Here is a 25,251-nt window from a genome sequence, read left to right as displayed (position 1 = left end):
ACATGGGGAGAAATGCCAGATATAGGTGATAGGGGGATAGAGGCAGCAAACCACATTGCCATGTATGTACCTATGCAACAATCCTGCATGTTCTACACATGTACCCCAGAGCCTAAAGTGCAATAAAATATACATATATATAAGAAAATAATAAACTAGTGATGCATCTATTTTGAGAATGGTATGGTTGATTGCTAAGAAGATTAAAAGTTAGTGTATATAAAGTATACTGCATAGGAGCTGGAAAGTAGTAAACACAGTCCATAAATGTTATGTATTAGATGTGATCTCTGAAGACCCCAACAGAGTGTCTGGCATGTAACCAGGATTCAGGGAATATTTGTTGGGAGAAAAATGCATTCATTTAAATTTTGCCCCATTTCTTGTCCAGTGATGAAAGCCCTTTGCAAAAATAAGGATAATACCTAGAGATATTACTATATACCAGATATACTACTGATATATTACTATATGCCAGATTATGTTACATACTGTTTATGTACTAATTTAACCCTTTCGGCAGCCTATCTTATAGAAATAAAACTGAGGGATGAGGAGGTTAACTAATTCATTCAAGGTCTCACAATCAGTATGTGACATGGCAATGATTCAATCCCAGGCCTCTGATATCTGGGTCTCTAATATCAGGCCTCTGATAACTGGCCTCACAGTATTTTAGCTTCCAACAGCAGTGAAATAAAACTAGTACAAACAAAGAAATAAATTTTGAGAATAGGCAGATTTCCAACAAAGGAACTTTGAAAAGCCTTTTATACTGAGTACCTCTTCTAGTGAAGAGTTCTGGTTGGCGACATTTTTAAATTCATCCCAAAATATTTTTTTTAGTTTATCTATTTCCCCATAAAGTTTGGTCCACTCTTGTTGTTTCCATTCATCAAATTCTTTCTTAGCTTCTATTTCTCTCTGATGAATGATCTCTGCTTCCTACAAAGAAGAGCAAGAACAATAAGACGATTAATTCCACATTACAACAAATATTTACTAAGAAACTGCTTAGGCCTCCTTGTCTATGCAAGTCACTACGGAGACCAAAGGACATTCATCCCACAGTTCCCGTAGTTTGGAGCTGGAAGGACCAGTCCAAGCCAGTCTTACTTGAACTGTAAAGTTCATTGAAGATAGGGACTTGTTCCTTTTTCTCTATGCAGGCATATGTCTGAGATATTACAGGTTCAGTTCCAGACCACCATAATAAAGTGAGTATCATAACAAAGCCAAGTATGGAATAAAGCAAGTATCACAATAAAGCAAGAATGTCACATAAATATTTTTGCTCTCCAGCGTATGTAAAAGTTATGTTTATACTAGACAGTAACCTATTAAGTGTTCCATAGGTTTATTTATAAAAACAATGTACATACCTTAATTTAAAACTACTTTATTGCTTAAAAACAAAGAGAAATAGCTAGGACCTAATTAAACTAAAGAGCCTTTGAACAGCAAAAGGCACAGTCAGCAGAGGAAACAGACAACCCATGGAGTGGGAGAAAATCTTCACAATCTATACATCTGACAAAGGACTAACATCTAGAATCTACAACGAACTCAAACAAATCAATAAGAAAAAAACAAACAATCCCATCAAAAAGCAGGCTAAGGACATGAATAGACCATTCTCAAAAGGGATATACAAACAGCCAACAAACATATGAAAAAACTGCTCAAGATCACTAATGATCAGGGAAATGCAAATCAAAACTACAATGCGATACCACCTTACACCTGCAAGAATGGCCATAATCAAAAAATCAAAACACAGTAGATATTAGAGTGGATGTGGTGATCAGGGAACACTTCTACACTGTTGGTGGGAATGTAAACTAGTACAGCCACTATGGAAAACAGTGTGGAGAGTCCTTAAAGAATTAAAACTAGAACTACCATTTGATCCAGCAATCCCGCTACTGGGTATCTACCCAGAGGAAAAGAAGTCATTATTGGAAAAGATACCTGCACACACGTTTATAGCAGCACAATGCACAAGTGCAAAATCATGGAACCAATCCAAATGTCCATCAGTTGATGAGTAGATAAAGAAACTGTGGTGTATATAGATAGATAGATAGATATAGATAGATACACACACACAATGGAATACTACTTAGCCATAAAAAGAAATAAATTAACAACATTTGCACATTTGCAGTGATCTGGATGAGATTAGAGACTAATATTTTAAGTGAAGTAACTCAGGAACGGAAAACCAAACATTGTATGTTCTCAATGATATGTGGGAGCTAAGCTATAAGGACGCAAAGGCAAAAGAATGATACCATGGACTTTGGGGACTTGAAGGGAAGAGTGGGAGGGGCGCGAGGGGTAAAAGATAACAAATACAGCGCAGTGTATACTGTTCAGTGATGGGTGCACCACAACCTCACAAGTCACCACTAAAGAACTTATGTGACCAAATACCACCTGTACCCCAATAACTTATAGAAAATTAAAAATAATAATAATACAATTTTTAAAAAATACTTTATCACTAAAAAATGCTAACAATCGTCTGATCCTTTAGTGAGTCATAATCTTTTTGCTGGTGCTGGGTCCTGTCTTGATATTGATGGCTGCTGACTGATCAGAGTTGGGGTGCTGTGGCAATTTCTTAAGACAACAATAGGCCAGGCATGGTGGCTCACACCTGTAATACCAACACTTTAGGAGGCAGAGACGGGTGGATTACTTAAAGTCAGGAGTTCGAGACCAACATGGCCAACATGGCAAAACCCCAGTCTCTACTAAAACTACAAAAAATTAGTCAGGTGTACTGGCACGTGCCTGTAATTCCAGTTACGAGGGAGGCTGAGGCAGGAGAATCACTTGAACCCAGGAGGCGAAGGTTGCAGTGAGCTGAGATCATGCCACTGCATCCCAGCCTGGATGACAGAGCAAGACTGTCGGGAAAAAAAAAAAAAGGCATCAATGAAGTTTGCCACATCAATTGGTTCCTCCTTTCATGAATGATCTCTCCATAGCATGAGATGCTGTTTGGTAGCATTTGACACACAGTAGAATTTCTTTCAAAATCAGAGTCAATTCTCTTAAACTTTCCTGCTGCTTTCTCAACTAAGTTTATGTAATATTTTAAATCCTTTCTTATCATTTCAACAATGTTCACAGCATCTTCGACAGTAGTAGATTCCATCTCAAGAAACTATTTGGGGGACACACAGGGGGCCTGGGCTTCACCCTCACGCCAGCCCACCACCCACAGGACATTTTCCTCATGATCTGGTGCCACAAGACCACCATCTTCACAGACGCCAAGGAATCCAGCAGGATGTTCAAGATGAAGCGCAATGTCAAGGGCATCCTCAAGTGGCTGCCCGAAGAGCAGTGGCTGTACAAGGATGACCAACTCTTGGATGATGGCAAGACACTGGGTGAGTGTGACTTCACCAGCCAAACAGCATGGCCACAGGCCCCAGCCACAGCGGGGCTGGCCTTCCAGGTGGATGACACCTTTGGGGGCCTGTGCATCGAGCTATTCTACAGCCCGCCCAAGCTGCCCAATGCGATGAAGCCCCAGGACTTGGGAAGCAGTGCCAATGAACAAGCTGTGCAGTGAGGACCCCCAAGAGACCCATTACCCCCAATAACAGAGATTTGGGGAAAAAAAGAACTACTTTATTTGCTCATCCATAAGAAACAACTCTTCAACCATTAAAGTTTTATCGCGGTCACAGCAATTCAGTCTCATCTTCAGGCTCCACTTCTAAGAAGAGTTTGCATGCTATTTCCACCACATCTGCAGTTACTTCCTCCACTGAGGTCTTGAATCCCTCAAAGTCATCCACAATGGCTTGAATTAATTCCATGCAAACTCCTGTTAATGTTACTATTTTGACCTCCCCCAAAGAATCCCACATCTTCTTAATAGCATCCAGAACGGCAAATCCTTTCCAAAAGGTTTTCAATTTACTTTGCTCAGAATCACTATCTATGACAGCTATAACCTTACAAGATGTATTTTTTAAATAATAAGACTTGGAAGTCAAAATTACTCCTTGATTTATGGGCTGCAGAATGGACATCATGTTAGCAGGCTTGAAAACAACACAAATCTCCCTGTACATCTCCATCAGAGCTCTTAGATAACCAGGAACATTGTTAATAAGCAGTAATTATTCTGAAAGGAATCTTTTTGTTAGCAGTATATCTCAACAGTGGGCTTAAAATATTCAGTAAGCCATGCTGTAAACAGCTGTGCTGTCATCCAGACCTCCTTGTTCCATTGCTAGAGCACAGGTAGAGAGAGCTAGCATAACTCTTAAGGGCCCTAGAATTTTCACACTGGCAAATAAACATTGGCTTCAGCTTAAAGTCGCCAGCTGTATTAGACCCTAACAAGAGAATCATCCTGTTCTTTGAACTTGTGAAGCCAGGCATTGACTTATCTCTAACTACAAAAGTTCTAGATGGCTTCTTCCAATAGAAGGTTGTTTTTTCTACACTGAAAATCTGTTTAGTACAGTCACCTTGATCAAGTATCTTAGTTAGATCTTCCAGATAACTTGCTGCATCTTCTACATTAGCACTTGCTGCTTCACCTTGCACTTTCATTGTTATGGAGATGGTTTCTTTCCTTAAACCTATGAACCGACCTCTATTAGCTTCCAACTTTTTTTCTGCAGCTTCATCACTTCTCTCAGCCTTCATAGAAATGAATAGAGTTAGGGCCTTGCTCTGGATTAGGCTTTGGCTTAAGGGAATTTTGTGGCTGATTTGATCTTCTATCCAGACCATTGAAATTTTCTCCATCTCAGTAGTAAGGCTGTTGCACTTTCTTATCATTTGTGCGTTCAGTGGAGTAGTGCTTCAAATTTCTTTCAAGGCACAACTTTGAAATTCATAACTTTGTATTTATAACTTGGCTGTTTAGCACAAGAGGACTACCTCTCAGCCCATCTCAGCTCTCAACATGCCTTCGTCACTAAACTTAATCATTTCTACCTTTTGATTTTTTTTTTTTTGAGACAGAGTCTAGCCCTGTCATCCAGGCTGGAGTGCAATGGCATGATCTCGGCTTGCTGCAACCTCCACCTCCTCGGTTCAAACAATTCTCCCGCCTCAGCCTCCCGAGTAGCTGGGATTACAGGTGTGTGCCACCACACTCAGCTAATTTTTGTATTTTTAGTAGAGACGGGGTTTCACCATGTTGGCCAGGCTAGTCTCAAACTCCTGACCGCATGATCCGCCCACTGCAGTCTCCCAAAGTGCTGGGATTACAGGTGTGAGCCACCACGCCCGGCCCTACCTTTTGATTTAAAGTAAGAGATGTTTGAGTAAGTTTGCTATCTTATATGGACAGTTTGTGGCACCCCCAAACAATTATAGTAGTAACATCAAAGATCACTGATCACAGATCCATCCCCATAACAGATATAATAATATCAAGAAGTTTGAAATATTGTGAGAATTACCAAAATGTGACACAGACACATGAAGTGAGCACATGCTGTTGGAAAATGATGCTGATAAATTTGCTCAACACAGGGTTGGCACAAACCTTCAACGTGCAAACAATACAATGTCTGTGAAACACACAAAACACACACAAAAAATGAGGTATGCCTGTATTCGTCACAATACCAACTATGCAGCTGGTGCTCAATAAATGCATGCTGAGGGAATGAATAATGAAGGAATGAGCAGGGCAACTTCATGTATTTTCATTCTACAAACATTTACTGAGCATTTTATCTGGGCTGGGTTCTGGAGCTTTCAGAATCAAACCCAGTCTTTGTCCTCAAAAAGTTAACTAACAGCGTTGTGTACAAAGCTAAAATTCAGGTTCAAACATCCTCAGAGGCTGCTGACTAATGCAGGAAACTGCATCCCTCTGCTCTACTTTCGTCCACAAAAGTCTGGCAAAAATAATTCAATTTTCCTTTCCAGACTACCTAAAATCATTTGCTGTGTTCGAGAAGGCATTATCTGTCCCAGCTCTGATTCCCAGCTCTGGGAAACCAGCTGGAAATTTTGCCCTGTGGGACTCATGTGCACCAGGGGCCTCCTGGGATGACCCAAGTCTCCCTGATATTTTCTCTCCCTGCCCACCTGGAGCTGCCGCTGCCTCTCGGCCTCCCTCTGGGCTTCCAGCTCCCCTTGGGTCCACTTTAGCTTGGCCCGTAGCTCTTCTAACACCTCTTCCACTGGCTGTTCCTGCTTCTTCTGTTTTCCTGTGGGGTCCATGCAAAGACAGGTAACCAGTTTAAGCGTAAAAATCAAGGGAGTGTAGTTTCTCACCTCATCAATCAGCCACACCTCGGTCTGAAACCAGCTTTGCTACTTAGTACGCTGACTTTGGACAAAGAACGTAACCTCCCTGTCCCACTGTTTCCCAAACTCAAAAATAGAGATAACAATAGCACCTAACTCAGAGGGCTGCTGTGAGGGTGAAATGTGAGAATGCAAAGTGCTTAGCATAGTGCCTGGCACGACAGCTCAAAAAATGTGAATTATTATTGTACTGTCACTTAAAATAAATATTTTGACAGTACTGATGCATGGAAATAGAAATTTAAAAATACTACAGTAACAGAAGCAGAAAACCAAATAGTGTGTACACCAATTATCAGTATAAAAAACATATCTATATATCCTGACAGTAATCAGAGATAATTTTAAAGTAATAAAAATCATTGTAATTTTAAGCTCACTTTTATCAATAAGTGTATAGTTTTAAATTTCAAATGAAAAAAATAGCAGCATGTACTATAAAGAACCAAAGCTACTTTAAGTGCATAATTTAAATTAAGTGAAGAAAAAGATTCAGAATGAATTATAAAAACATCCTATCTAAACCACATATTGATGATAAAGCAAGGGCTAAGAGTCAAAAAAGAAACCAATTTTTCTTGAACATTTGTTACTTTTTAAAGCATACTTAGTGATTACTAGATAAATAGTACTGTTACTAAAGTTCTAAGCCTTTTCTTTGAAAAGGGATGTGACTTTTCTCTCAGGTTGGACATTTTACAAACAAGCAATTTTTAGCTGCAGTAGAAATTAATTTGCTTTAATAACATGATTTGAGGCGACTGTGGAATAGGAGAGCTGGGCATCTGGGAAGTCAGCTGCCTGCACGTAAAGAGGCCATGATACAGCAAAAGTGACCTTAAGAACACATTTCTCTCTCCTGACAGCACTTTACATTAAGGAAATAAGAGATACACACAAAGAGCTATGTGCAAGAATATCAACCATCATGTGATTTATAATAAAGAAATGTTGGGGTAAGCATATATTCAGCAGGAGGAAATTGTGAAATAAATTATGATAACCACTTGATGAAATACTATTCAGGCATTAAAAATCACATTTTCAAAGGTAATTTAATGACATTGGAAAATGCAACATATTCTTAAATGAAAACAAGCAGTAGTCAAAGTGCACACTATTTGATTATATATGTCTACAGAAAATACACCAAAATATTAACTGCTGGTGATATTGTCCATGGTTTTTATTTTCTCTTTTCTACTTTCCTGTATTTAAATTTTCTAAATCAGAGACATATTTTTATTTAAAGAAAAATTTAAGGAGTGGAAAATTTATTTTTCCTTAGCCTCCAATGCAGAACTAAGAATTAGATATGCACTAAATGCATAATAATCAGGTAAGTGGTGCTATTTTAAAACTCAATCTGTTCTATGAAAAGGGAATTTGAATGAGAAAAAATAGGAGGAAAAGTTTTACTTAACGGCATTTTTATATTTATATTTATTTTATGTTTTAACAGATATTTCTTACTGAACCTCAAAAAGTGAATATAGGTTGAGTGCAGTGGCTCATGCCTGTAATCCTAGCACTTTGGCAGGCTGAAACAGGTAGATCGCTTGAGCCCAGGATACCAGCCAGGCCAACATAGTGAGACCTCATCTCTAGGAAAAATTTTTAAAATTAGCCTGGCATGGTAGTATGTGCCTGCAGTCCCAGCTACTCAGGAGGCTGAAGTAGGGGGATTGCTTGAGCCCAGGAAGCGGAGGCTTCAGTGGAGCCAAGATCAAGCTACTGTACTCAAGCCTGAGTGAAAGAGTGAGACACTGTCTCAAAAAAAAAAAAAAAGTGAATATAAAATATGCAAATCTCTTTATGGGGAAAACATACAGCCTTGCTCCTCATTTTAGAATTTTTAAAATTAAAGTGATTAAGTCACGATAAGCTCAGGTATGTAGAAAAGTCAAAGAACTGGTCTGACTACCCATTCACCCCGTTTAAGCTTATTCGTGGCTGGCATCAGAGAATTACAGATTCGCAGAAGGCTGGAAGGTAAGAGCCCTTCAAAGTCACTTCATCTGACTGTGCCACTTACAGTGAAGGCCACTGAGACACAGAGGGGAAAGCATTGACCAAGGTCACATAATAAATACGGAAAGAGCTAAGAGTGACATCTACCTGTCTGACTGCCAGCCCTTCTTTACACATGGGGTCAGAAACCCTTCCAACCCATGTGGGCTCTGCGGGTGGTGGATGGTGGTATCATCCCATCCCCAATTGGAAAGTGAGATTCTGAGAGCAGTTTTGGGTGGTATAGGTGTTTGCCACCCACTTAGTACCAGCCCCCAGGCCCTTCCACAGTCCCAGAAGGGGCCCAGGCTGCTGTCTAGACTCACCTTCTGAGTCCAGTCCTGCATGCCTGCGCTGGATGTGGCCACGGAGAAAGGTGGCATTCATGAATGTCTTGTCACACAGGTGGCACTATACAGAGAGGAAGGAATGGGGAACAGGATTAGGTCAACTGAGTCAGCCTTGGATTTGTATCAAAGCCCCCATCCCCTTGGGACCCCTGGGCTGCTTCAGAAATAAAGAATTTAATTTACTGAGCAAGGGAATGATGCCCACCAGAATCACCTGGGGAGCTTTAAAATACTACCAGTGCCCCCGGGAAACTGTGAACACTGACTGGATATTTGATGATACTCAGGAATTTCTGTTGCTTTTTCAGACTGTGATGATGGTGTTGTCTATGTTTAAAAGTCAGAGTCTTTCCCTTTTAGAGATACAAAGAGAGATACTGAAATATTACAAATAAAATCATATTACTAATATGCTTCAAAATAATCCAGAAGTGGGGGAAAGTGGGCAGGGGGACAGGTACAACAACGCTAGCTATATGTTGATAACTGTTAGTGCCTAGGGTTCATTACACTATTCTCTCTACTATTGCATATGTTTGAAATTTTTTATAATAAAAAATTGTTTTAAAATGTCAATGTCGGGCCGGGTGCGGTGGCTCATGCCTGTAATCCTAGCACTTTGGGAGGCCAAGACGGGTGGATCACAAGGTCAAGAGATCGAGACCATCCTGGTCAACATGGTGAAACCCCGTCTCTACTAAAAATACAAAAAATCAGCTGGGCATGGTGGCACGTGCCTGTAATCCTAGCTACTCAGGAGGCTGAGGCAGGATAATTGCCTGAACCCAGGAGGCAGAGGCTGCGGTGAGCCGAGATCGCGCCATTGCACTCCAGCCTGGGTAACGAGAGCGANTGCTTGTAATCCCAGCTACTTGGGAGGCTGAGAAAGGAGAATTGCTTGAACCCAGAAGGCAGAGGTTGCAGTGAGCTGTGATCATGCCATTGCAGTCCAGCCTGGATGACAGACCACAACTTCGTCTCAAAAAAAAAAAAGGCCAGGTGCGGTGGCTCATGCCTGTAATCCCAGCACTTTGGGAGGCTGAGCCAGGTGGATCACTTGAGGTCAGGAGTTCAAGACCAGCCTGGTGAAAATCCGTCTCTACTGAAAAATACAAAAATTAGCCAGGAATGGTGGCGTGTGCCTGTAATTCCAGCTACTCAGGAGGTTGAGGCACAGAATCATCTGAACCCAGGAGGCGGAGGTTGCAGTGAGCTGAGATCGTGCCACTGCACTCCAGCCTGGGCGACAGAGTGAGACTCTGTCTCAAAAAAAAAAAAAAAAAAATGTCAATGTCTAGGTTACACCTGAGGGTGGAGAATCACCAGAGGCAGAGGTTAGCAAATAAACAGTATCTGTAATTCCACATCCCTCTCCTAAGACATTTCAGACATGACCAATCTATCATACTGTCTTCTCACTGTAAAATTGCAGAATTCTTCTCAACACAGCTTTGGAGGCTGCCATTGCTAGTTAATCAGTTATAGGCAGATTATTTGCTATCTTTGCAGACAATTGTGACAGGAATTGCCAGTTGTCCCCCAATACCCATTTTCCCTTTCTTCCTTGGTGATAGCCCTGTGGTCAATGAGAATAAACACTCTATGTCCCAGCCTTCCTAGCAACCGGGTGTGTCAACAGGACTTAATACTAAAAGGGTTCTGACCCTTTTAATCGTAAATATCATGTCAATTATATCAATTTGTTATCAATTAATAATATATCATAATGATTCCTTCTGTCCCACTGTGATATTGTGATGTGCTAAGAATGTAGGCTGGGCACAGTGGCTCACACCTATAATCCTAGAACTTTGGGAGACTAAGGTGGGCAGATCACTTGAGCCCAGAAGTTCGAGACCAGACTGGGCATCTTAGAGAAACCCTGTCTCTACAAAAAATTAGCCAAATGTGGTGGTAGGTGTCTGTAGTCCTAACTACTCAGAAGGCTGAAGTGGAAGGATCACCTGAGCCTGGGAGGTTAAGGGTGTGATGAGCCATGATCACACAGCAGCTTCGGTGACAGAGACCCCGTCTCAAAAAAAAAAAAAAAAAGAATGTAAATTGGGTCTTTGTTCCTAGTTTCTGGCACTAAAACAGAAACTCCTAAAACACTTACAACAAGCTTGCCAACCTGCAGCCCATGGGCCACATACGGCCCAGAACAGCTCTGAATGCAGCCCAACACAAATTTGTAAACTTTCCTAAAGCATTGAGATTTGTTTAGGAATTTTTTTTTTTAAGCTCATCAGCTATCACAAATGTTACTGTATTTTATGTGTGGCCGAAGGCAATTCTTCCACTGTGGTCCGAGAAAGCCAAAAGATTGGATACCCATGACTTACAATCTTCAGAGTGATAAGGGTGATGAAGCATTTTTTGTAATAATATTTAGTCTCAGTCCCCAGTTGATAACACAAAAGCTTTCTGAGATCCTTGCGATTTGCTATAGTTTGTTTGTCCCTTCCAAACTTCATGTTGAAATTTAATCTCCAGAGCAGCAGTGTTGAGAGAGTGAGAAGTATTTGGGTCACAGGGGCAGATCCCTCAAATATAGATTAATGCCCTCCCTTGGGGGTGAGGGAGTTCTCATTCTTATGAGTTTGACAGAGCTGGTTGTTACAAAGAGCCTGGCACCTCCCTTTCCTCTTACTTCCTCTCTTGCCATGAGATCTGCACAGGCCAGCTCGCCTTCACCTTTAACCAGGAGTGAAAGCAGCCTGAGGCCCTCACCAGATGCCCAGTCTTGAACCTTCCAGCCAGTAGAACTGTGAGTTAAATAACTCTTTTCTTTATAACTTATCCAGCCTCGGGTATTCCTTTGTAGCAACACTAAACTTATAAAGACAGTATGTTTTGAATGTATGCTAACGAAATGACTGGTGGCTGGGCACCTTCTGCCCCACTCCACCAATGACTTCCTGGTGATCAACCCCCATCCTGTTTTGTTTTGTTTTGTTTTTGTTCATCAGCATTACGATAAGGATGCAGGGCTCAGGTAATCCTCCCAGGATGGGAGTTGGTCACCAGAAAGACCAAGGCATGGGTAGAAGGTTGGAACTTTCTGCCCTACCCTCCAGCCTCCAGGGAGGGAAGAGGAGGAGCTGGACTAATAAGAAACAGCCATGACTTAATCAATTACACACGCTTGGTGGAGTCCATAAAACCCCTAAATGATGGGATTTAGAGAGTTTCCAGATTGGTAAATACTGAGGTGCTAGGAGGTGGCACACACAGAAAGGGCAGGGAAGTCCCTTCTCCCATACCTTGTCCTCTCTTATCCCCAAGTGCTTCTCTTCCATTTGATTATTCTGACTTTTACCCTTTATCATAAACTGGTAATACAGTGTCTTCTTCCTGAGTTCTGTGAGCCATTCTAGCAAATTATTTAACCTCAGGATGAACTTGTGGAAACCCCCAATTTGTAGCCAGTTAGTCAGAAGTATAGGAGGCTCAAGTATCTGAAGTGGGGCCAGTCTTGTGGGACTGATCCCTTAACTGGGAATCTGATGCTAACTCCATTAGATAATGTCAGAATTGAATTGCAGGGCACCCAGTTGGCACTGGTGAGTTGGTTGGTGTGAGGAAAACAAAACACACATTTGGTGTCAGAAGTGTCACGAGCAGAAATAGGTGACCCACCCATCTACAAACTATGAATGTCTTAAAAACCTGAACCAGCATGAGTTGTGCCCACATCCACAGAGCCTGGCACAGGACCAGCCATCATGACAATTTTTATTAAAGGGCAAATGTCCATACTTCCATGGAGACACATTCAAATGCTCCAAAGCTGCTCTGGGTAATGAACTATCATTTGGTTGAATAATGGAGTCAGTATTCCAGAATTGGCCTGGCTCTACCAATCCCTTGTCACACATAAATTCAACACATACGCACACACACCCCTCACACACACCTTTACACAACACACTCCTCTACATACACACACAAATCCTCCATCATACATATATATGCATGCACTCACATCCTCCATAAATATACCCTCAGACACATATATATCCTTCTTTTATTTACACATCCTTACGCACTCTCTCTATACGTTTTTATACATGCTCCAGAGTTGCATCCTTTATAATAAAATAGTATAAGCACACATTACACACTACACACCCAATATACACAGAGATACCCTTCAAGTATTCATACACACATACATTAAACACACACACATTCACACCATTTACAAACGCACTCTCCATACATTCATGAATATATATGCACCCTCTCCATAAACACATACACATTCCATACACACACCTCCCACACATGTACAGTCTAAACACACACACACACACACACACACACACACACACACACAGAGTAGAACCTAATGAGACACCCCCAGGCTCTCTGGCCAAGAGCAGCATCCCTGAAATCTGCTCCTAACCACTCCAAGAATGGCCCCCAGCAGCCTTGTGCACCCCCACCAGCAGTGCTGCCCCAGTTGCCTAGTGGCTGGGGCGCACAGCCCTCCCACTCTCTCCACCCAGTAGAGATTCCTCACCGTGTGGTAGCTGTGGGTGCCTGTCTGCATTAGCAGCTGCTGCAGGGTGCTGATCATCTTGCGACGCCGGCGGCTCTCCTCCCGCACACCCTTGAGCTCGTCAGCCTGGCGGCCCAGCTCCTGCTGACTGCGCTGCTGCTGGCCCAGACTGGTCTGCAGCCGTGCCTCCAGCTGGGCAATGCTGGCACTGAGGCAGTCCTGGCAGTGCAGCAGATACTCGATGATGAGCTGCGCCAGGCGCAGCACCTTGAGCAGTGCTGGGTCCACAGGCTGCCCACAGCGGCTGCATACCTCCCGCTCCAAGTTGCAGAAGGTGATGCCAGCAATGTTCTCCTGCAGGGTGGCCACATCCAGCTCCCGGGCCACACGGTCTACATCCAGGGTGCTAATGCGCCTCCAGTCCATGCTATCACGGCGAGGCTGGAACTTGAAGGTTGGGAACGTGTAAGCCCCAAAGAGGGGTCCACTTAGGCCCTCAGCAGTGGCAGCTGGGGACTGCATGGGCAGGGGAATCCCTGAGCTGACCACCGGAGGAAGGTGGCACCAAGGCCACGGCAGCAGGCCAAGTAGCTGAGAGAAGGCCTGGAAAATGAGAAGAGAGTCCAAGTTAGGTAAGGTGTGTGTGGCTGCACAAACGGTATATCTGGTCAGCAAGCCCCTAAGTGGGGCAAAGTCAGGTGATTGTGCAGCAGCTTCAGCATGCATGGTGTGTGCTGACATGGCCAGAGCTGTGGAAATAAAAGGTGGGCTTTGCACTCACACAGATGTAGATTCGAATGCTCTGCCTTGGGCAAGTCCCTGCACATGTTTAAGCCTCCTGTATCTAAGAAGGAACATGAAGCCCACTGTGCAGGCCTGTGGTAAGGAATAAGGCAGGTGAAGTACCCGGCCTAGTTCCTGGCACATAGCAGGTCCTCAGTGAGCTCCCTCTGCAAAGCCCACCTTCACTGCAGGAGTGCCTGGCAAAGGCCTTTGTCAGCAGATGGCTATCCAATATAGAAACGGGTCCTTCTACAACCCTATTTTTATCTCAGGATAAAGTCCAACAACTTGCTGTGAGTGACCAAGCTACCTAATGTCTACCCTGTCCTCTCTTTCTCCTGTAACTACAGGATTCTAGTGGAACATGAGTGGGCTACCTTTCCCAGCTTCTCCAGCAATAACATGTGATCATAGGACTAAGTTCTCTCTCCTGGAATATGAGCGACATAATGTCCACCTCTGTTAGAAGGGGCTTAAGAGAGCCATGGAGTCTCTGCCACATGATACTCAATCCATGATGGGCTTTTTTTTTTAACTTAACAGTTAAGCAAAAAGAGCTCCAGTTTGTTTGCCAAGACTCAGTTTGTACTCTCCAAACTCTTGGTGAACATATGAACTGTTCTCTCTGAAGAATAACTTGACAGTATCAATGGGAATTTTGAATATTTCACTACTAAGAATTACAATTTATGCTACAAACTCATATATACAAAGGTACTTGTGAAAGAACTGTCATTGTAGTATCCTTTATAAAAGCAAAGTACAAGAAAAGGTAGAAGAACGCAAAGTACAATGTATCTCTATGCAATGAAATATTATGCAGCTATTGATTGTATAAGGCAGAACTTACATGTACGGATATGAAATGATAATCTCCAAGATACATATGTAGATATATATGTAAACACACAAAGTAGGCATTTATACCTCTATTTCTGTATTAATGACATATTAATATAATCATATTTAATAACTCACAAAAATGAAAGATATATATCATATAGGATAGTTGTCTACAAGAGGAGGGAGGGAAATGGGAGTGTGGAATGGGGATAAATGAATAGACAGATGGTGTGTGGGTAGCGATGGTCAAATAGACAGGTAGAAAGGCCTTCACAGACCAGTGATGATAATCATATATATACATATTCAGTCATCCCTCAGTATCCAGGACCCTCCTCAGATACAAAAATCTACAGATGCTCAAATCGCTTTTATAAAATGGTGAAGTATTTGCATTATAACCTCTGCATATTCTCCCATATATCTGAAATCATTTCCAGATTATTTATAATACCTCATATAATGTAAATGCTTTAAAAATACCTGTAGTTGTTATATGTAATTATTTAGGAATAATGACTAGAAAAAAAGTCTGTACATGTTCAGTACAGAAGAAACTATCCTTTTTTATTTCAAATATTTTTGATCCGCAGTTTGTTGAATCTATAGATGTAGAATCCACAGATAAGAAGATACAACATACATATATACACACACACATACATATGACTCATATTTGTTATAATTTGTTTTATAATGAATAAAATATGCTCATTTATGATTCATATATATGATTTACTTAGGTATATTTCATAAGCATAGACTGTTTCTGGAAAGATAAACAAGAAGCTATTAGCAATGGCTACCAGCCAGGTACAGTGGCTCACGCCTATAATCCCAGCACTTTGGGAGGCCGAGACAGGCAGATCACAAGCTCAGGAGTTTGAGACCAGCCTGACCAATATGGTGAAACCCTGTCTCTACTAAAAACACAAAAATTAGCTGGGCATGGTGGCACTCGCTTGTAATCCCAGCTAGTCAGGAGGCTGAGGCAGGAGAATCGCATGAACCCAGGAAGCGGAGGTTGTGGTGAACAAAGATGGTGCCACTGCACTCCAGCCTGGGCAACCGAGCGATACTCCATCTCAACAACAACAAAAAAAAGCAATGGCTACCTCTGGGAAGTGAGAATGAAGATTAGAGGCCTTTTATTTTTCACTTTCCACCTCTCTGTACTATTCAAAGTTCTTCTCATCATCTTCTATCACTTTTATTATTTTTCAAAAGAAAAAATAGAATTTCAGCTCTTGCTGAAGTGAGAATCTGACTAAGGCAACAAGAGGTACATGTTACCCTATTTAATCAAGTTATTTTAAGATTACATGATTCAGACTTTTAAGTGCAATAAAAAGTTAGAGAAGTCATCAGCTTCATGAAGGAAGGCCTTAAAAAATGGTAGGACTGGCCGGGAGCGGTGGCTCAAGCCTGTAATCCCAGCACTTTGGGAGGCCGAGGCGGGTGGATCACGAGGTCAAGAGATCGAAACCATCCTGGTCAACATGGTGAAACCCCCGTCTCTACAAAAAAAAAAAAAAAAAAAAAAAAAAATTAGCTGGGCATGGTGGTGCATGCCTGTAATCCCAGCTACTCAGGAGGCTGCGGCAGGAGAATTGCCTGAACCCAGGAGGCGGAGGTTGCAGTGAGCCGAGATCGCGCCATTGCACTCCAGCCTGGGTAACATGAGTGAAACCCCATCTCAAAAAAAAAAAAAAAAATGGTAGGACTAGGTTGGCAAAAAAAAAAAAAAAAAAGGGAGAGAGAGAGAGAAGGGCCTCCGGGAATGGCCCCTGACCCCAATGAGCCACTGCCTTCTTCTGTGAAAGGTGGTGACACGTCAGCCCTGCCTCACAGGGTGCCATGAGACTTGGAGAAAATGCGAGGGGAAGGTGCTCAGTGATAACACTGTCAAGTCTGCAGGAAGTGCCGCCCTCTGTGCTAGAAACAAACTCTGAATACAAACCTACAAACAGGTATTATTATTTTCCTTTTACAAATAAGGAAACTGGCTTCTGGAGTGGTTCAGTGGCAACCCCCAAAGGTCATATGTTGAAAACTTCATCCCCAATGCAGCAGTGTTGAGAGGTGGGACCTGTAAGAGGTAATTAAGTCAGGAAGACTCTGCCCTCATGAATGGATGAATGTCATTATTACAGGGGTGGGTTAGTTATCACAGGAGTAGGTTCCTGAGGAATGGAGGAATTCTGTCCCCTTCCCCCTGGCTCTTGTGCTTTCTTGACCTTCCGCTCTCCACCAAGAGCTGATACAGCAAGAAGGCCCTTGCCCAGTGCCAGCACATTGATATTGGACTTCAAGCTTCCAGAACTGTGAGAAATTAATTTATTTTATTTAAAAATTACCCAGTCTGTGTTATTCTGTTGCAGCAGTACAAAATGGATGAAAACAGGGGACCAGGTTTGAAGTGTAATTGTAAATTCACCTGGCACCAAAGCTTAGGGACTCTGAACTACTCAACATTGATTCTTGAGGCTATTCCCCCTAAAATTTTGCTTTGATCAGATTATCACCCTTTATCCCTTAAACTTACATTTCTTCCATTTACTCACTCCTCATTTATAGTATGCCTATGTGGGCCCACTCTAAGATCAGGGCCTGGGCTATGAGGCTATATTAACACACAGCTGCTCCCCACCCTGGAGTTCAGTATGGCTCCCTATTCCCACTGTACAAAATGCAAACCTCTTAGCCTGGTCTTGAGACTGCCTACAGGATGCCACTGGCCCACCTTTTCAGTTTCAGCTCCGTCCTTCCCTTTCTCAGATACTCTTGCCCAACAAGTATTCCAAAAAGAAAAACAGCCAGACATAAGCACCCTTACCATGGCAATGAAAAGACTAGCACATTTCTACCTAATGTGCCATGTTATGAGGAAAAAAACAGAGTTGGGCGACATGATACTCACCATGCTTAGCTCCAAAGCTGCAAATGTGACACTGGAGCCTCAGAGACAATTGCTCACAACAAGCTGTGCCTCGGAGCAACAGCAGGTTACCAGGCATGCAGTGGGCAAGGGTAACAGGACACCTGCTTCCTGATGGCCCAGCTGGCAAGTGAGCTCATCTGAGAACTTTACTGTTTAACTATTTAAGCTTGGCCTCAGATGTTTGCTAATAGTCCTCTCTCTACAATAAGTCAATAACTCTCCATCAGCCACTCTCTCTCTCATCTCTCCTCCTACCTGTTTGAATCCTCTTCCTTAAACAGTGACTATTCTTTCCACTTTCTTTTATGACAGGATGTGCCAGTGCCCACTTGATATTCTGCTGTCCACCTGTACCCCATTTCTCCCTGCACGCTATCCCTAGGAATGAGCTCACAGCTTCAGCTACCACAGGCTCGGTCTAGGCTGAGCCTCAGTCATTCCCCAATCTCCTTCTCTCTAGCCCCTCCAGTCTCTTGAGATCTTATATCCAACCCTCCCATACTGGTTATGCCAGGAACTATAAACCCAAGTTCCATTAGGGCCAGAAAAGTAACATTAATACACCAAATGTAGCAGGTGTGAAAAAAACCACAATGCATGCTTGATGATAAATGGCAACTCATTCCCCATCTTAGTATCCAAGATACAATAGGCCAGTAGTTCCCAAAGTGTGGTCTCTGGACCAGCAGCATCATCAACATCACCTGGGAATTTGTTAGAAATACAGATCCCCATACTTACTGACTTAGAACCACTAATCTGTGGAGTATTGAGCTAGTGAACATTAGGGATTGTGGCGAACCTAAGAGTGCAGGCCCTGTTTAAAGTGGGAAACCACTATTGAGCTCCAGCCATAGAGGAATGGATTTTGTGTTCCTTATTGGCTAATTCCAAATACATTGAGTGATATTCAAAGACATTGATGAACTGTTTCCAAACCTACCTTTCTAGCTGCATCTCCCATTTTCCATATTACTTCCTTCCACACTTTAATACCTCTGGGCTGTTTATTTAATTCATAGGCACTGTTCTTAAATGCTTTACAAAGAATCACTTATATATTTCTCAGGACAAGCCCTTGAGGAAGTACTATCATCGTGTAAGCCACAGAGAAATAAAGACGCTTGCCCAAGGTCCAGAGGCAAGATTCACACTGAGGCAGCCTGGCTCCAGTCTGGCCTCCTAGCCTCTATTCCACACTGTCTCTTGGTATAGATGGCCCTTTGCCACCTCCTTCTGCTCCAACTAAAGGTCGATGCATTTTTCAAGGCCCTGCTTGTAAATGATTACCACCATATGGGAGCGTAAATTAGTTCAACCATTGTGGAAGACAGTGTGGCAATTCCTCAAGGATCTAGAACCAGAAATACCATTTGACCTAGCAATCCCATTACTGGGTATATTCCTAAAGGATTATAAATCATTCTACTATAAAGACACATGCACGTATATGTTTATTACAGCACTATTTACAATAGCAAAGACTGGGAACCAACCCAAATGCCCACCAGTGATAGACTGGATAAAGAAAATGTGGCACATATACATCATGGAATACTATGCAGCCATTAAAAAGGATGAGTTCATGTCCTTTGCAGGGACATGGATGAAGCTGGAAACCATCATTCTCAGCAAACTAACACAGCAACAGAAACCAAACACCACATGTTCTCACTCATAAGTGGGAGTTGAATAATGAGAACACACGGACACCAGGAGGGGAACATCACACACCAAGGCCTGTCGGGTGTTGGGGAACAAGGAAAGGGAGAGCTTTAGGACAAATACCTAATGCATGCGGGGCTTAAAACCTAAGTGATGGGTTGATAGGTATAGCAAACCACCATGGCACATGTATACCTATGTAACAAACCTGCACATTCTGCACATGTATCCAGAACTTAAAGTAAAATTAAAAATAAAATAAATAAATAAATAAATAAATAAATGATTACCATGATATATCCCTGCTAGGCTCACAGTCAAAATTCCCTGCCCCTCTCCTGGCCTTCTAGAGGACAAAGCATACACTTTGGCCTGTTAGGGTGGCTCTGCAACATCCATATCTCCAACCCATCAACAAATGATTCCTAAGGCCCTACTAAGTGCCAGGCATCATGACTAGCACTCGGGATCAATGATGACCTGGGCAACTATCCCTGCCGTTGTTAATAAAAATAGTTCACATTTCTGGAACTCTATTATTTTCCACACACAGTGCTAAGGTTTTACGCATATTATCTCATTTAATTCTCACAACAACCTACTATACAGATGAAGAAACAGAGAGTGAACAAAGAGAGGAAACAGAGAGAGGAAAGAACCAGGGGAAATGATTTTCCCACAATCACACAACTAGTAAGTGATAGTATCTGGCTCCAAAGTTTTTTTTTTTTTTTTTTTTCCGGAAAGACAGAAAAATACACAGAAATTACTCCCAGAGTGGTAAGTGTCAAGACAGGAGCTGGGAAAGGGTTCTCTGGGAACCCAGGATACTTCTGTCTCCTTCCTCTCTCACTCCCCTAGCTATGAACTTTACAGGGGCTGAGACCATGGCTTATTCATATCTGCTTTATCCCAGTCCCTAGCCCATTGCCTGGCACCCAAATTACTACTAAACTAAGCAAAATTGTTGAAATCTCAGAATATCTGACTTAAAATTCTATATTCTTGGGGTATTGAAGAAATGGAGCTATAAACCACCAAGAGTTAGGATAAAGAGTAAAAGCTGAGTTAGGGAGCCCTCATTCAGACCCATTGGAGGGAAATGCCATTCAGACTTAGTAAATGCTTGATTTGTTGATCATTTGCATCTGGAGATTAATCCCCTGGGCTACTAATAAGAGCTTAGAATGCAGGAGCCCTTACAGGTGGACTCAGGCATGCTGGTGAGAAGTCGCAGTGCCCAGGCTGACTGTCAACATATGGCCTCGGTGTTGGAGCTTGCTTCCTGAACAGCCCTGAAACCTTCATATTTACACTCTGTGCATACTCTATAAACACAGAGGGTGACAGCCCCACTCCCAGCCACACAGAATTAGGAGTCTGAGTTCATGAGGTTTTAATGCACCTCAAAAGTATGACTCATGTCCTTTTCTAGAACCCTAAGGGTCCAATTCTTAGATTTTCTAGAGCGCTGGCATTATAAAACGGAGCAGGGCTAGGCTGGGTGGCTCACACCTGTAATGCCAGTACTTAAAGAGGCCGAGGCAGACAGATCACCCGAGGTCAGGAGTTCAAGATCAGCCTGGCCAACATGGTGAAACCCATTTCTACTAAAAATACAGAAATTACCTGGGCATGGCAGCAGGTGCCTATAATCCCAGCTACTTGGAAGGCTGAAGCAGGAGAACAGCTTGAACCTGGGAGGTGGAGGTTGCAGTGAGCCGTGAGCTGAGACTACACCACTGCACTCTAGCCTGGGTAACAAGAGCGAAATTCCATCTTAAAAAAAAAAAAAGATGAAGCAGAACTGTGGGAACTTGAAGATGATTATGATGACATGATGATAGTATAATAGTTAACATTTATCAAACATCTATATGCCAAGCACTGTGCCAGCCTTTAAAAGTACTAATTCTAAACTCATATAGCCTTGTAGATGGCTATGGTTTGTCTCATCTCACAGATGTAGAAACTGGGGCTCAGGGAAGTGAAGGGCCCTGCTCACTCAGCTACTAAATAATGAAGTCAAGATTCAAACCAAGTTCTATCAGACTCCAGAGCTTTTGAATTATGCTAAACTCTCAATAAGTAAGATAATGATAATGATGATACACAAATTATTTCCCATTATGGAAATTACAATACCTGAGTTTTCTTGACCAAAGTGCAAGCACTGACAGAGGTTACGGCAAATCACGACAGGGTTAGTACTGCAGATTCTAAATTATCCATGTATTTCAGCAGGGCTTGTCTGAACCTGACTCAGCTCCACAGCTTGCGTCCTGATTAGGATAGGCAGAACAAAGAGCCAAATGAGAGTGTTGCACGTTACCTGGAAACATACACCCCAGGGGCAAGGACATAGTGCTTTCTCCAAACTGAATTGTGAGCAGACTGCTTTTCCTACATCTGGGAATAGAAACACAAGGTAGAAATGTCTCACTGTTGGCCGGGCACGGTGGCTCACGCCTGTAGTCCCAGCACTTTGGGAGGCTGTGGCAGACGGATCACCTGAGGTCAGGAGATCAAAATCAGCCTGGCCAACATGGTGAAACCCCATCTCTACTAAAAATACAAAAATCAGCTGGGCATGGTGGCACACACCTGCAGTCCCAGCTACTCAGGAGGCTGAGGCAGGAGAATCGCTTCAACCCGGGAGGCAAAGGTTGCAAAGAGCTGAGATCACATCATTGCACTCCAGCCTGGGCAACAGAGTGAGGCTTTGTCTCAAAAAAGCAACAAAAAAAAAGACTCACTATCATTAAGAAAACTGAAGCTGTTTAATCACCTTTAAATATATTGACAGGGCCTTGGAAAACTTCCCAATCCTAGACCAATATTATGAATTAGGGACCCAAAAGAATATTTGTGCTAACATTCAAAGTTAAGAGTTGGTTTCTGCCTGGGACAATCCCACACCCATCTAGCACATAGAAAACCCATCTACCACCCTTGCTTTGCACACTCCCAGTGACAGGCTGTTCACCATCTCACAAGGCAGCCATCCCACCGTGAAACAGTCCCTGGAGACTTTATGATTCTTCTAAAACCTGCCCACCGATAATCTGTCAAAGATAACTTCCTCAAAATTGGCCAAACACCTTATTTTTTTTAACATAAACTGACAGCCAGACAACAATAACAACACTGCCACCTCATTGTCTCTTCTGCTTCCTCAACAATGCAGTCAAGAGGAGGACTTGAGGGAGCCAAGTTTCCAAGGTGGCTGCCAGGCAATCATTGACAAACCTGCCCTGGCTCCCAAGCTAACTTCAGTGGTGCCTGCTGGGGGAGCTCAGGCGTGTCATTAATTCTTATTGTTGTGGCTGCCAAGGAAACCTTTGCACAGTTTGCAAACAGGCTATGCACACACAGAACACAAGGGAGTTCCAAAGACCTCAATGGAGATGACGGGGACCTAGGGGATCTCCTGGAGTACTTCCACTGCAGACCCTAGACTTATTGTCAGATTCTGTTGTTATTTTATAAAAAAAAGTTCCCTTTCCACTCTTCCCTGACCCTTATGGGGGCTGCACCCACTCCTAGAACCTTCAAGCAACCAGACAGAGGTCCCCTCCACCAGGCACAGAGCTCTCCTTACAGCTGGCCTCCTATTCCCAGCAACTTTAAGGAGATATTTTTAAGTGGCCATGATTTTATCAAAAGCCTATTAAGTTTTTGCCACAAAAGGATTTTATTTAAAATAAAAATAGGGGTAGGTATTTGACTAATGTCACTTGGGAATGCTTTAGAGAAGAGGAATCAGTGCTGACCTGACCTATCTTCCCAGACGCAGAACTGTAAAACAAACACATGTAAAAGAAAACTGGCTTAGAACATACTAGCGTCTTCCTTGCCATGAAGGAAAGAGTTCACCTTCAATGACTCAGCCAGAACTACTAGAGTTGCCAGACCTAGGGACAGAAGACACTGCCAGAGCCTAGCCAGGCTGGCCGGGACTGACCATCTCTACAGGGAGTCCACACGAAGGCTCAGCGCAGCCCTTCCCTGTCCCCATCAATTTGAATTGGGCAACAAACGTTTTGATCAAGTATCAGCTCCGTGGCACAACCCACAGTTATGGTGCCCACATGAATTCAGGTTTCTGTTCCCAACCTGAAGCATACAACCTCATGAGGCCATTTTGTCAAGTTAGATAATATCAAAAAATATTTCCAGATGAAGGCGATGTCTCCAGACCCTTGGTGCTAACCGAGATGACAAAAGGCCCCCTTATCAGCCACTTGACTGGAGGATCAGCCTCCCTAAGCAGGGTTGTTCTTCCCGGCCAGTCCTCACATCCGGGAGGGGTGGGGAGAGGTGTTAGGCGCTGCGGCTGAGAACCGAGAGATCACCCACCCTATCTGCAGATGAGGGTGTGAGAGACCAAGCCAGAACACCCATACTTCCCAGGCCTCTCTCCAAAGTTCTGTTAGAAGTCGAATTCCAGGAGACCAGGCAGGGCAACCTAGGCCCTGGGCCCCTAAGATGTACTTCGTTAACTAGGCCCTGCCCAGGCCCCCTCGGACCCCCACCCCCACCGCGCCCTGCCCTGCCCTACCCTACCTCCTGGACCTCTGCCCTGCACTGACCAGGTCTTCTGTGAACTTTATTCGCAGCCACCTCATAATGAAAATACCACGTCTGCCTCCTGCTGAAGTCCAGCCCAGGAGAGGAAGAGGGGGGTCGAAAGATGTCAATATGTTTGTTTTTAAATCACTTCATTACTAAAAGAAAGATCCTCCTTTACCTGTGGCACTCAGATCATCAAACCCTCCCCAATCACTATTCTTTTTTCAAAAAGTAAAAACCTTAGGCCTTCTTCCCAGTGAGGCCGAGTCTTGGGGCATCCGTCATTCCTGCTCCCGCCTTCATCGTCCCCGCGTGCCTCCTTCCCTCCGGTAGCGCCGCGTTTCGGAGCAGGCCGAAGGGTCGCGGGTGCAGGGCGGCGCCGGGGCCGGAAGGGCGCGCCCAGGGCAGCGCAGACGCACGCAGCCGGCTCCTCCCGCGTCCAGCTGCACCCCGGCAGGGCGTCCGAAGCCGCTAATGTTTAACATCAGCAGCCCTGACCGCTCGGACTGCAGCCACGCTACCCACCCGCCCAGCTCCCGGGACGAATTCCTGGCATAGTTTACCCGCGCGGCCCGCTCACCACGGGGTCGCCTGGAGCCGGGGACGGCGGGAAGACGTCTCGAGGTACCGGCTTCCCTCCTCGCCCCGCGTCCCGCTTCCAGACTTGCTCCACCGCCCCAGTCAGCCCAGACGGTTCCCGGAACGCTTACCGCCCGCCGGCGCCGGGATGCTTCCCCAGCCCCCGCAGCCCTGGCGCTCCCTGCGGCGGACGCAAAGCCTGCCCGGCCCACCCCAGTGCCGCCAACCTGCGGGGCAGAGAGCGCCTAAGTGCGCAGGCAGCTGGTGGCTGGGGTCCCCGGCGCCTCCCGCTCCTACTGCAGCCGCCCAGCCCCACCTCATGAAGAGGTGGAGCTTCTCCCTGCCCCTCTGGGATGAGCTATTTTTAGGTCTGCAACGGAGGGGGAAGGAGGGAATGCCACGTTTAATCCGTTAGCAAAATCCAGGATCCCAGTGAGTGGTTTCCTGGCCTTGCTGAGAGGCTGGACTTGCTCCGGTCTCCACACCCTGCCTCCGGTGCACTCGCTGGCCTGCTCTGCAGGGGCCGCCGCAGCCACCCGGGCAGCTAGCCCTACCCACCCCTCCTAAACTAAAGGGACCGTCCGGGTTTCTTCCTGACCGGACCCCAAGCTAGGAGAGTTCTTTGGGTGTGCCCCAGGTCTGGTCAGACAGATGGCAGCCACCTTCCCTCCGTAGCCCCCCAACTTGCTGGTTTGCCCCGG

At 44.0% G+C, this 25,251-nt stretch overlaps 2 protein-coding genes across 8 annotated transcripts in view; one reads left to right on the top strand and one right to left on the bottom strand.

Moving 5' to 3' along the window:
* The window catches only part of DZIP1L (DAZ interacting zinc finger protein 1 like), a 50,829-nt gene extending 25,802 nt beyond the window's left edge, over positions 1-25,027 (bottom strand). For 4 of the 7 annotated variants that reach the window (XR_001825160.2, XM_017528254.2, XM_017528253.2 and 1 more), the window contains exons 1-5: positions 17,714-17,778; positions 13,189-13,770; positions 8,640-8,724; positions 6,082-6,203; positions 784-945 (exon numbers count right to left, since the gene is read on the bottom strand). Coding sequence is in view for 6 of the 7 variants with exons in the window: in XM_017528254.2 (XP_017383743.1) it covers positions 784-945; positions 6,082-6,203; positions 8,640-8,724; positions 13,189-13,770; positions 17,714-17,716 (954 nt within the window). In the remaining variant the exon portion in view is untranslated. Of the gene's footprint in view, positions 1-783; positions 946-6,081; positions 6,204-8,639; positions 8,725-13,188; positions 13,771-17,713; positions 17,779-21,544; positions 21,682-24,210; positions 24,332-24,551 lie in introns of those variants that run through there. The other 3 variants (XM_017528256.2, XM_037738377.1, XM_017528257.2) reach the window with 3 other exon arrangements.
* Positions 1,031-3,589, top strand: LOC108304129 (elongin-B-like). Its single transcript, XM_037738474.1, has 2 exons — positions 1,031-1,076; positions 3,195-3,589. Exons 1-2 carry the CDS (start codon positions 1,031-1,033, stop codon positions 3,587-3,589), a joined length of 441 nt encoding a protein of 146 aa, XP_037594402.1.
* Positions 25,028-25,251: the final 224 nt, after the last annotated feature.

The sequence above is a fragment of the Cebus imitator genome, unplaced genomic scaffold (genome assembly GCF_001604975.1).
Source record: "Cebus imitator isolate Cc_AM_T3 unplaced genomic scaffold, Cebus_imitator-1.0 Scaffold53, whole genome shotgun sequence".
Lineage (NCBI taxonomy): Eukaryota > Metazoa > Chordata > Mammalia > Primates > Cebidae > Cebus > Cebus imitator.
This window is presented reverse-complemented; position numbering and strand designations above follow the sequence as displayed.